Genomic DNA, 12762 nt, shown 5'->3' on the forward strand with positions numbered 1-12762 from the left:
ATTTTTCTATTTTTAGTAGAGACGGGGTTTCACCATGTTGGCCAGGATGGTCTTGATATCTTGACTTCGTGATCCGCCCTCCTCGGCCTCCTAAAGTGCTGGGATTACAGGCGTTGAGGCACCGCGCCTGGCCCCCCTTACACCTTTCACAGTGGCCTCTACTTTGTCTTTTGAGCACTTTTCACAACTATACTTATTACTTCACAACCCTAAAAATCGTTATTTGTGTAATTTTTTGTTTAATATCCTTCCTCCTGCATCTACACGATGCCTGGCACGTGGGAGACTGTTAATACATGTGTGGGCAGCATGGTGACTGAACCTGTGAACAACAAACGAGTGAGTAAACCACAAACAAATCTCCCTCCCGTGGCGATGGGCTGGCTGCGATTCCACTGGGACACAGGGACTTGTATAAAGGGGCAGCTCCCTTAGAGTCTACATCATAAAACCTGATAGGAACAGTATCTTGCCATCACTGTGACAGGCAGCCCAAGGGGGCATGCACAAAGCAATCCTAAGATGTGTGCAGTGCGGGGTGGACACCCAGCTCCCTGCATAGGTCAGACTCCAGAGCTGGCCAGTTTCTCTGTTGTCCTCCAATCTGGCTTCAAGTGGTGGCAGCCACTCTCCTGGTTCCTGCAGAAGAGACACGAAGGTGGTGAGGGGGTGTCTCACAAGGAGAACTGTGCCGGTTTCACTTCTGCTTTGAGGCGAGACACATCCTGTGTGTCAGACTACCCAGGGAGTGCTCCTGTTCTCCCAGGGCCAACCACCAACAGTGCAGTGACCAGGAGTAGGAGACCCTGGGGAGTCGGGACCAGGGACATGGCTCTCATGGCTGTGCAGGGAGCTTGGCCCCAGGCCCTCCCCTGCCTCCTTCCTTGCATGGCTGCCCCTCCAGAGAGGCCTCTCTCACTGGGTTTGTCTCCCACGCCCCATCTCATTGTGAGGAAAAGCCCAGCCTGGCTAGGGGGGATGGAGGGGTCGGGAGAATGCAGACAGGTTCAACCCCTCCTCTGCTCTGTGTGCTCACTCAGTAACCCCAGGCAAGTCCTGAACTTCCCTGAGACTCAGTTTCTCCTCTGAGAAGTGGGGGTCCCCATTACCCACTCACCTCCATCAGGGCTGTCCTCAGGCCCTAGCAGGTTGGTGGGCACACACTTTTTTGGGGTTCAATATACAAGTAAGCTCTTGCTATTATCTTTTTTCTGCTTTCTTTCTCTCTTTTCCCAAGCTTCAGACTAGCTGGTGGTATATCATGTTCCTTGTACACCTTCTGGGCACGTTCAAAACAAAATGTTTAGCCCAAGCATGGTGGCTCATACCTGTAATTCCAGCACTTTGGGAGGCCCAAGGTGTGTGGATTGCTTGAGCCCAAGAGTTCGAGGCAGCCTGGGCAACAAAGTGAGACCCTGTCTCCACAAAAAATTAGTAGGGTGTGGTGGTATGTGCCTGTAGTCCCAGCGACTGGGGAGGCTGTGGTGGGAGGATCAACTGAACCTGGGAGGCAGAGGTTGTAGTGAGCTGTGATCATGCCACTGCACTTCAGCCTGGGTGACAGAGCAAGACCCTGTCTGAAAATAAAATAAAATAGAAAACCAGAATGTTTGGCCTCCGTTATGGGAGCATTTTTAGCACTGCCTTAAAATGAAGGAGCACCCTGCGCCACTCGGACACCTTTGCAAAGCCGACTGCATCGGGTCCCCACCATGATCCCTCGAAGGAAGCTGGGAACATGCCGTCATCACTGCACCCTCAAACTTGAGGTCGAGTGAGGTGACTGGACTTGCTCAGGATCACAGGCAGGGGGCACTACTATCAGACAAGAGTAACAATGACTCTTTCTCAGACTTAGTTCTCAAAGGGCCGTCACAACCCCCCCACCCTTTTCTTTTTTGAGAAAGAGTTTCCCTCCGTCACCCAGGCTGGAGTGCAGTGGTGCGATCTCAGCTCACTGCAGCCTCCGCCTCCCCGGTTCAAGTGATTCTCAGCCTCAGCCTCCCGAGTAGCCGAGATTACAGGCATGCACCACCACACCTGGCTAAGTCTTGGTTTTTTAGTAGAGATGGGGTTTTGCCATGATGGCCAGGCTAGTCTCGAATTCCTGGCCTCAAGTGATCTGCCTGCTTTGGCCTCCCAAAGTGCTGGAATTACAGGCATGAGTCATTGCGCCCAGCCCAACAACCCTTATCTCCCAGGTTCTCACATTGACTTCTCCAGTTATGTAATGAAGTCTTGATGATTCCCATCTTGTCACTAGACGGATGAGGGTCAGTCAGGTTTCAAAAGGCTATGCAGGGTCACCTGGTGAAGAAATAGCAGGTTGAACCTGGGCACAGGGTTTCTGGTTCCCTGAAGAGAAAGGGAACATGAAAGGGAACATGAAAGAGATCATTTCCCTACTTGTCCTATCAGAGACACCAGCCACCACTGTGGAGCTTGGGTGTGTTCAGAGGCCATTGTTCTACCTAGATCTGGGGCCAGGGAGAGCAAAGGCTGACAGGTGATCAAGGCCCCATGTGGCATGACCCCAGGGGACAGGCTGGCTCAGGGTTTCCAGACAATGGGCCATTTGTTGGCTCCAGTGTGCACCCTGGGACTTGCCAGCACTCACCTCTAGTTGTTGAAAGGGCAGGCTGGGTGAGGCAGGTCGGGGAACTCTCTCTGTGGTTCTTTCAGTTTTTAGTCGTCTTCTCTTGACTGTTCTGTTGCCAAAGCCCCCCAGCCCTCCATCATCCCCTTCCCCACCCTATACTCCTCACCTGTTAGGAGGACTCTTAGGTAGCTGTCAAGTCCCAGCCCAAATGCCCCTTTCTCTAGTCTTCCCCAGCTCCCCTACACAGAATGAAGCCCTCTCCTCTATTTCTTTTTTTCTTGGGACCGAGTCTTGCTCTGTTGCCCAGGCTGGAGTGCAGAGGTACGATCTTGGCTCAATGCAAACTCCACCTCCCGAGTTCAAGTGATTCTCCTGCCTCAGCCTCCCGAGTTGCTAGGATTACAGGCACCCACCACTATGCCTGGCTGATTTTTTCTTCCTGTATTTTTAGTAGAAATGGGGTTTTACCATGTTGGCCAGGCTGGTCTCGAACTCCTGACCTCAAGTGATCCACTTGCCTCAGCCTCCCAAATTGCTGGGATTATAGGCATGAGCCATCACACCGGCCAATTTCTTTCTTTCTTTTTTTTGAGAGGGAGTCTCGCTCTGTCGCCCAGGCTGGAGTGCAGTGGCGCGATCTTGGCTCACTGCAAGCTCCGCCTCCCGGGTTCACGCCATTCTCCTGCCTCAGCCTCCTGAGTAGCTGGGACTACAGGCAACCGCCACGGCGCCCAGCTAATTTTTTGTATTTTTAGAGATGGGGTTTCACCGTGGTCTCGATCTCCTGACCTTGTGATCCGCCCGCCTCGGCCTCCCAAAGTGCTGGGATTACAGGCGTGAGCCACCGCGCCCGGCCTCTTTCTTTTTTTTTTTTTGAGATGGAGGCTTGCTCTGTTGCCCATGCTGGAGTGCAGTGGCATGATCTTGGCTCACTGCAAGCTCCGCCTCCCAGGTTCATGCCATTCTCCTGCCTCAGCCTCCCAAGAAGCTGGGACTACAGGCGCCCGCCACCACGCCAGGCTAAATTTTTTTGTATTTTTAGTAGAGACGGGGTTTCACTGTGTTAGCCAGGATGGTCTCGATCTCCTAACCTCATGATCCGCCCACCTCAGGCTCCTAAAGTGCTGGGATTACAGATGTGAGCCACCGCGCTCGGCTAGCACCCGGCCAGTTTCTGTACTGCATTACAGAGCCAATCTGAGACCTCTTCTAGAGTGCTATGGTGGCTGCTTTGCATGTCTGCTTCCCTCCACCAGGAGGGCAAGGCCCACATTGGTTCAACCTTGCATAAATGTTGGCTGAATGAATGAATTCAATAAATTCTAAATAAGTGCCAAATGTGTGATGGGCACTTGCCGTGGGGGATACAAGGATGAGCAAGATGTGTTCTCTGCCTTCAAAGAGCTTACATTCGATGGGAGAGACAAGCTATGTGAACAAGTAAAGTGGAAGAGAAACACAGAAGCCATGTCCCAGCAAGCGAGCATTCCATATGGCCAGCATTCTAATCCTGGTGCTGTGGTAACCTGCTGTATGCCTCTAAGCAGGCCTCTTAGCCACTCTGGCCTTGGAACCCAGCAAGAGTAATTGCTATAAATTGACGATGGGGCTGCCATTGGATTCAGATCACAGGAAGGGGCAAGTGGCAGATGCCTCTTCTTCCAAAGTCACAGGAGGGAGGGAGTCCCCTTCTAAACCTCTTACATGACCACAGTCTAGTTCATGGTGTCTGAAGCTGACACAATTGACATTGGAGGCTGGATAATTCTTTGCTGTAAGGTCTATCCTGAGCATTGTAGGTTTTTTAGAAGTACTCACTAGAGGCTGGGCACAGCGGCTCACGCCTGTAATCCCAACACTTTGAGAAGCTGAGGTAGGAGGATCACTCGAGGCCAGGAGTTCAAGAACAGCCTGGCTAACATGGCAAAACTCTGTCTCTACAAAAAAATACAAAAATTAGCCAGGCATGGCGGCACATGCCTGTAATCCCAGGTACTCAGGAGGCTGAGGCACAAGAATCGCTTGAACCCAGGAGGTGGAGGTCGCAGTCAGCCAAGGTTGTGCCACTGTGCTCCAGCCTGGATGACACAGTGAGACCCTGTCTCAAAAAAAGGGCACAGACAGGAAGAAAGAAACTGCATTCCAGTGGCAACTGTGGGACTGAAACGGACTGGAATTCCCCCCTCAGCACTCATCCATCCTGTTGGTTGAGAAGGGAGAAAGTCTATAATCTTGTGGTCCCCAATGTTTCTCCCAGATGAGTTCAGATGAAAATTCTGGGGCGCAGAGAGAAAAGGCTTTTCCAGAGATTGTATAGCAATTCCCCATCTCCCCTCATCCCCTTGGGAAAATAGATTTTCTTGTTGGAAGGACTATATGCTGATTCACTGAGAAAACAGAGGAATCTTGCTCCAGCCAGAGAAGCAGATGGAGGTCAAATCTGAGGGCTGGTAGGACTGAGTACTTGGCACCAGCTTTCGCTACACGCAAATGCTACATCCTGGGCATTTCAGGTCAGGTTTAGAGCAAGTGTGTGGCACAGTCTGAAGGCCAGGAGCTGCCTGAAGCACTTGGAGGCTGAAGCCACAGCTACAGACCACAAGAGAGGGCACACACAGTGCCTTCCTGATAGAAGCCTGGCAGGGAGGAAAGGCCATTGGTCCTGTGTCAAAGTCACTGAGTCACTGCCCATTCCCTACCAGAGAACCTGTATATGAGACCATGTTACACCACATCTGTACCCCTGTAGCTTCACCATACATGTAAGGCAGTCAGTTGAAAGGAATGAAGGGGTCCCCAGGCAGGAACCCAGGATGGAGCAGTGGGTGGCATCTCATCGACACAGCACCACCAGGAGGCGAAGGAGGCAGCACAACTGGTGGTGACTGGGCTGATTCCCATGAACCTGATTCCCAGCCCAGCTGTTTGTTAGTGTATGGGCGTGGACCCTACTTACTGGAGCCTTCCACCCCTCAGTTGGTATGTTGATAACATTATGCAGTGAGCCAGGTGCAGTGGCTCACGCCTGTAATCCCAGCACTCTGGGAGGCCGAGGCAGGTGGATCATTTGAGGTCAGCAGTTTGAGATCAGCCTGACCAAGATGGTGAAACCCTGTCTCTACTAAAATTACAAAAATTAACTGGATATGGTGGCTTGTACCTATTGTCCCAGCTACCGGGGAGACTGAGGCAGGAGAATTGCTTGAACTTGGGAGACAGAGGTTGCAGTGAGCCGAGATTCTGCCACTGCATTCCAAGTCTGGGCAACAGAGCAAGATTCCGTCTCAACTACAACAACAACAAAAAATAGATTACGCAATGAAAAGGTGTATGACACATTGCCCAGGACACAGGAAACACTCAATGGAGTGACCATTGTTATTCTGTGTTTTTCTCAAGTTTTCTGGGTAACTGAAGAGGCCTGTAAATTGGCTTCTATTCAGCATTCCGTCCCAGTATTTCCTATCTGCTTCAGCAAGCCCGCACGGATTTGCACAATGTCTCTGGCATACATCATGTACTCCTTCCTTTTTTTTTTTTTTTTTTTTTGAGATGGGTCGCCCAGGATGGAGTGCAGTGGTGCAATCTTGGCTCACTGCAACCTCTGCCTCCCAGGTTCAAGGGATTCTCCTGCCTCAGCCTCCCAAGTAGCTGGGACTACAGGCGCCCGCCACCATGCCCAGCTAACTTTTTTTTTAAGATGAAGTTTCACTCTTGTTGCTCAGGCTGGAATGCAGTGGCGTGATCTCGGCTCACTGCAACCTCTGCCTCCCGAGTTCAAGTGATTCTCCTGCCTCAGCCTCCTGAGTAGCTGGGACTACAGGCACGCACCACCACGCCAGGTCTGCTCATTGCAGACCTCCTGGGTTCAAGAGATCTCCCCACCTCAGCCTCTCAAGTAGCTGGGAAGACAGGTGCGAGTCACCATGTCCAGCTAACTTTTGTTTTTTCTTAGAGTCTTGCTCTGTGGCCCAGGCTGGAGTACAGTAGCATGATCTCAGCTCACTGCAACCTCCACCTCTTGGGTTCAAATGGTTCTCTAATTTTTGTATTTTTAGTAGAGACAGGGTTTCACCATGTTGGCCAGGATAATCTCGATCTCTTGACCTCTTGATCCACCCACCTTGGCCTCCCAAAGTGTTGGAATTACAGGCGTGAGCCACCATCCCCAGCCCTAACTTTTGTAATTTTAGTAGAGATGGGGTTTCACCATGTTGGCCAGGCTGGTCTCGAACTCCTGACCTCAGGTGATCGACCCACTTGGCCTCCCAAAGTGCTGGGATTACAGGCGTGAGCCACCGCACCCCGCCCTAACTTTTGTATTTTTAGTAGAGATGGGGTTTCATCATGTTTGCCAGGCTGGTCTCAAACTCCTGACCTCAGGTGATCTTGGCCTCCCAAAGTGCTGGGATGACAGGCGTGAGCCACTGCATCCGGCCTATATAATCTGGTGACAGGCTCCTGATCAGCATGCACATGTCCTCCATGTCTGACCAAACCAGACTCCCTGTGGGCTGAGCTTTGTACCTACAAAAAGGTGGATGGGTCTGAGAGACAGGTGGGATGAATGGATGGGAGGACTGGAGGATGATGGAGGAGGAAGGCATCGAGTTTGACTACCAGATTCTGGCTTGGACAAGTGGGTGGAAGGAGGTGCCCACCAGAGAGAGGAGGAATCAGGAAAGTAGGCAGCAGGACACTGGGGCCCATGGGCAGGAGAGTTTCAGGTTCCGCTCTGTTGGGGGAGTGACCCAGCATCCTAACTCACCAGCCGCCCCTTCTTCCACCAAATCATTCTCTGGGCCTTCTGCTGGGCAATTGCAGGGGCAATTGTTGGCTTTACACATGGGACACTGAGGATCGCAAGTGGTTGTTCAGTTCGTATGTGATCTGAACAGGCCAGTGGCTGCTTTGTCCAGCACCATCACTCAATGGCTTGACAGCACAATGGAGACTCCCATCCAGGAATGTGAGAGCAGCTGTTCAGCTGTTTGAGAGCAGACATTTGCTTACTCTCTTTTGGTAAGACTTTTCATATACGTGGCTTTTTTTTTTCTTTTTTGAGATAGGGTCTCACTCTGTCACCCAGGCTGGAGTGCAGTGGTGCAATCACAGCTCATTGCAGACCTCCTGGGTTCAAGAGATCTCCCCACCTCAGCCTCTCAAGTAGCTGGGAAGACAGGTGCGAGTCACCATGTCCAGCTAACTTTTGTTTTTTCTTAGAGTCTTGCTCTGTGGCCCAGGCTGGAGTACAGTAGCATGATCTCAGCTCACTGCAACCTCCACCTCTTGGGTTCAAATGGTTCTCTTGCCTCAGCCTCCCGAGTAGCTGGGATTATAGATGCACACCACCACGCCCAGCTAATTTTTGTATTTTTCATAGAGATGGGGTTTCATCATGTTGGCCAGGCTAGTATCAAATTCCTGACCTCACATGATCCGCCCACCTCGGCCTCACAAAGTGTTAGGATTACAGGCGTGAGCCACTGCACCCAGCCCTAAGCTAATTTTTAATTTAATTTAATTAATTTATTTTTTTGTAGCGATGGGGTCTTCCTATGTTGCTCAGGCTGATCTCAAACTCCTGGGCTCAAGCGATCCTCCCATCTCAGACTCCCAAAGTGTTGGGATTTCAAGTGTGGGCCAACCGTGCCCAACTACATGTGTCTTCTGATTCTCCAACCACCCGGGGAGATAGCTTCCCATTTCATAGATGAGGGGATTGGCATATCTGAGAAAAGGGAAGGTGAAAAAGGAAAAGAAAACAGGTTTTTATCAAAGTCCTGCTCTATTTCCAGGAATTATCCAGTGCTCTTTCACATGTATTAATAAACCTGTTCTCTCAAAATCATTACATGCAGCATCCATAGCTGCGTTTTAAGTTCTAAATAAGTTCAAGTTCTGTGAAGTAATTAAGGAGCCCAGCTAGGAAGGTGGAGATTCAGATGTAAAATCCAGTGCCCAGGCCAGGCACGGTGGCTCACGCCTGTAATCCCAGCACTTTGGGAGGCCGAGGAGGTTGGATCACCTGAGGTCAGGAGATCGAGACCATCCTTGCAAACATGATGAAACCCTGTCTCTACTAAAAATACAAAAATTAACCGGGCATGGTGATGTGCACTTGTAGTCCCAGTTACTCAGGAGGCTAAGGCAGGAGAATCGCTTGAACCAAAGGCAGAGGTCACAGTGAGCCATCACACCCCTGCGCTCCAGCCTGGGTGACAGAGCAAGACTCCGTCTCTTAAAAAAATAAAATAAAAAAATCCAGTGCCCACCCCTGGAATCCGAAGTTCATTCACTTACTATACATTCAGTCAACAACCATTTCTCCAACATCTACTATTATCATGCACACGTATCGCTTCTCAGCCTTTTGGCTAAGATCAAGTGTATCATGCACACGTGACACCAAAAAGATGAACAAAATAGAGAACCTTTGGCTGGGCACAGTGGCTCATGCCTGTAATCCCAGCACTTTGGGAGGCCAAGGCAGGTGGATTACCTGAGGTCAGGAGTTCGAGACCAGCCTGGCCAACATGGTGAAACCCTGTCTCTACTAAAAAATACAAAAATTAGCTGGTTGTGGTGGTGTGCATCTGTAATCCCAGCTACTCACAAGCTGAGACAGGAGAATTGCTTGAACCTGGGAGGCAGAGGTTACAGTGAGCCAAGATTGCACCACTGCACTCCAGCCTGGGACAGAGCAAGACTCCATCTCAAAAAAAAAAAAAAAAAAAAAAAAAAAAGCTGGGTGTGATGGCTCACGCCTGTAATCCCAGCACCTTGGGCACTTTGGGAGGCCGAGGCGGGTGGATCACCTGAGGTCAGGAGTTCGAGATCAGCCTGGCAAACATGGAAAAACCCTGTGTCTACTAAAAATAGGAAAATTAGTTGGGTTCTGTCGCAGGGCCCTGAATCCCAGTTACTCACGGGCTGAGATAGGAGAATCACTCGCACCTGGGAGGTGGAGGCTGCAGTGAGCTGAGATCGCACCACTGCATTTCAGCCTGGGTGACAGAGCCAGACTCTATCTCAAAAAAAAAAAAAAAAAGAAGCTTCTGCCATGGTAGAGTATAAATGTGTTGAGCACCATGCTGGAGAAGTACAAGGTGCTGTGGGCGGATGTAACAGGGCCACCAACTCTGCTTCTCTGGAGAAGTGACATTTGAGCTAAGAGCTGATGGCTGACCACCAGGAGTTAGTGAGACAGAGCAGGCATGGAGGGAGGAATGTTCTAGGCAGATGGAACAGAGGGAACAGCAAATGCAAAGCATTTGAGCTGGTACAGTTTGTGATGTTCCAGGGAATGTGTGATGGCCAGGGTGGCTGTACGAACAGCCCACAGGACCAGATTGTGCAGGACCATGTAGGCTGCAACTAAGATTTTTGAAGTTTAAGTCACCAAAAAGTTCTAGTTAAGTGGTGGCAAAATCACAGTGGTTTTATAAAAAGACTGACTGACAAGTGGAGTGAAAGCAGAGACAAACTACAAGGTTTTCCTGGAGATCTAAGAGAAAGACAAAGGAAGGCTGGACTGAGTGGCAGCTCAGGGCCTGGGAAGAAGAGAATGGATGCAAAGCTACTGAGGAGGCAAATCAACAGGACTTGTGATGAACTCCACGTGGTGAGATGGCACAGCAAGAAGTGGCAGCCACTGTCGGATTCTCCCCTCTGACCCACAGCCCCCAAACTGCCCTGAGTAGCTTAAGGCAGGGTGCTGAGGTAGAAGCACCATGCTGAGTCTTATCTCAGCAAACCTAAGCTAGGCTGGGCATGGTGGCTCACACCTGTAATCCCAGCACTTTGGGAAGCTGAGGTGAGTGGATCACCTGAGATGAGGAGTTCAAGACCAGCCTAGCCAACATGGTGAAACCCCATCTCTACTTAAAATACAAAAAATTAGCCTGGTATGGTGGCAGGTGCCTGTAATCCCAGCTACTCGGGAGGCCGAGGCAGGAGAATCGCTTGAACCCAGGAGGCAGAGGTTGTAGTGAGCTCAGATCACACCATTGCACTCCAGCCTGGGCAACAAGAGTGAAAATTTTGTCTTAAAAAACAAAACAAAACAAAACAAAAACCTAACTTAGAGTCTACAAAGGTTTCCGTTGATTTTTTTCAGAATGCCATCATATCTGCATCCCAGAGCTGGGCTCACCCCATTTAGCAAGATTCATTCTGACAGCATGAGCCTACAGTTACCTTGTAAGTTATCCTGCCTGCTCACTGTCCTCACTGGAACCATCCTTGCTCCGGCCTAGCAGCCTATGAAAGAAATCTCTCAACAAACTCATAGCCAAACTCCCTAAGCCAGTGAATTCTGAAGCCCTCTCACCATCTGTGGCCTCTTCATTGACTGCCATGACCCCGGCCACCTGGCACAACTGCCCAGCTCAGGATGGGACTGCTTCTGTGGGGAACTGGGTGGGGACAGAGATGATGCACGTGGAGCTTTTTATTTGCTTCTGGTATGTACAGGTATATACAGTAGGTGAGAGTCTATGGTACATTATTTCACAAAATTATCTTACATCTGTGCACACTCCCGGGCAGGAAGTGGCAGATTCTGCCCCTAATATCCTATAGATGGTGAAGGAAAAGGATGCTACCAGGAGCCACTCACTTCCGAGGACATTCATGGGGGCTGCCTGCCCTCTTCCCAGACACTGGAGCCCTCCCACGGACAATCTGTGCCTCCCACCTGCTCGGAGCACTTGCTGACAGGAGTGGCGGCAGCAGCAGCAGCTGCTTCCAAAGTCTTTCTTCTAGAGTAGAAGATTTGTTGTGGGGGCCAAAAAAAAAAAAAAAAAAAAATTGGCCCCCACTCACTGACAGTAGCAAATGGACACCTGACTCCTAGAGCCTGCCTGGAATCCTCCTCCACCCTGGGTTTGAGGGCAGCAGCTCACCCACCTTCCCTCAGCACAGGCACAGCCTTCTAACCCTGGCCTCACGGGGCACTGGCATGCATCTTCTCCAGGCAACTTGTCCAGAACGTGACCAGACGGTTGTCACGGTTGATGCAGAAGTCTGTGAAGTCCTTCAGCAGCCGATCAGCAAACTTTTCATCCCCTGTGGCACTGGAGCGCCATGTCTTGGTTAGCATGGTGTTGTAGGCCCAGTTGTAGCCGACCCGCTCCTCGCAGAACATGTTCTGGTTGGTGGAGCTGGTGGAGTTCCGCCGCCGCCGCTGCTGCCCTGAGAACTTGCGCTTGGAATAGGGCAGTTGCAGAAACACTGTTCCTGAAGAGAAAGGGGAGCGCCTGTGTGGCAGCCACCAGGAGGGCTCCTGGAGCCTGCTGAGGTGGTTCTGCAGCCACAGGTTTGGTGCAAGGAAAGGGATGTGGACCCACCTGTCCAACTCTGCCCGTAGCTCCTTACCTGTAACGTGGATGTACTGAGGCTTGTTCTCAGCAGGGAAGTTAAAAGCAGAGGCAGAATATTTATCTTGTACAAACCCAAACCTAGGAAAGGACACAAAGACATGCTGATCAGCGCCTCCTTAGTTAAAGGGGCAAGGGAAGAGAATGTAGCTGATAGGACTCTCGGACAGCCTGAGACACAGAGATCTGGAAAGATATCTTTCTAGATTGCACATGCAGGCTGCTTTTGTCCTCACCCTCACCACTTTTTGACCTCTACCTCTTGCAACACCATGGCTCACCAGACCTCCTCACACCTAGCAGCCTGTCATCTCCGAGGTCCACCATGTCACCACCACCATACTGAATGAAAACCTTCCCATCGGCTGCACTCTTCATCCAGCCTTCATCTCTGCCCAGATAGCCTGTCCCTCCTACCATGTTCCCTACCCATCCCAGCAGACCTTCCCGCTGAACGTTCTCCCCCATCCCATCCTGGGCCTCTCACTGGAATCTACCTCATGTCCTGACAGGCCACACATACCCACCCGCATACTTGAGGCTATCCATTCCTCCAGGGAAAGGCCTTATCTTTTTTTTTTTTTTTTTTGGTGAAAGGGAGTTGTTGCACTGTTGCCCAGACTGGAGTGCAATGGCATGATCTCGGCTCACTGCAACCTCCGCCTCCTGGTTCAAGTGATTCTCCTGCCTCAGCCTCCTGAGTAGCTGGGATTACAGGCATGTGCCACCACGCCTGGCTTATTTTTGTATTAGCCAGGATTAACCAGGATTGTCCTGGTAGTA

At 50.8% G+C, this 12762-nt stretch overlaps 1 protein-coding gene across 47 annotated transcripts in view; it reads right to left on the minus strand.

Moving 5' to 3' along the window:
• Nucleotides 1-222: 222 nt before the first annotated feature.
• DEPDC5 (DEP domain containing 5, GATOR1 subcomplex subunit) overlaps nt 223-12762 on the minus strand; it is a 166778-nt gene continuing 154238 nt past the window's right edge. For 41 of the 47 annotated variants that reach the window (XR_010578375.1, XR_010578374.1, XR_012418813.1 and 38 more), the window contains 2 exons: nt 11978-12060; nt 11034-11839 (listed from right to left, as the gene is read on the minus strand). Coding sequence is in view for 41 of the 47 variants with exons in the window: in XM_074003916.1 (XP_073860017.1) it covers nt 11547-11839; nt 11978-12060 (376 nt within the window). In the remaining 6 variants the exon portion in view is untranslated. Of the gene's footprint in view, nt 640-2209; nt 2308-2336; nt 2356-11033; nt 11840-11977; nt 12061-12762 lie in introns of those variants that run through there. The other 6 variants (XM_074003906.1, XM_074003905.1, XM_074003904.1 and 3 more) reach the window with 3 other exon arrangements.

The sequence above is a fragment of the Macaca fascicularis genome, chromosome 10 (genome assembly GCF_037993035.2).
Source record: "Macaca fascicularis isolate 582-1 chromosome 10, T2T-MFA8v1.1".
Taxonomy (NCBI): domain Eukaryota; kingdom Metazoa; phylum Chordata; class Mammalia; order Primates; family Cercopithecidae; genus Macaca; species Macaca fascicularis.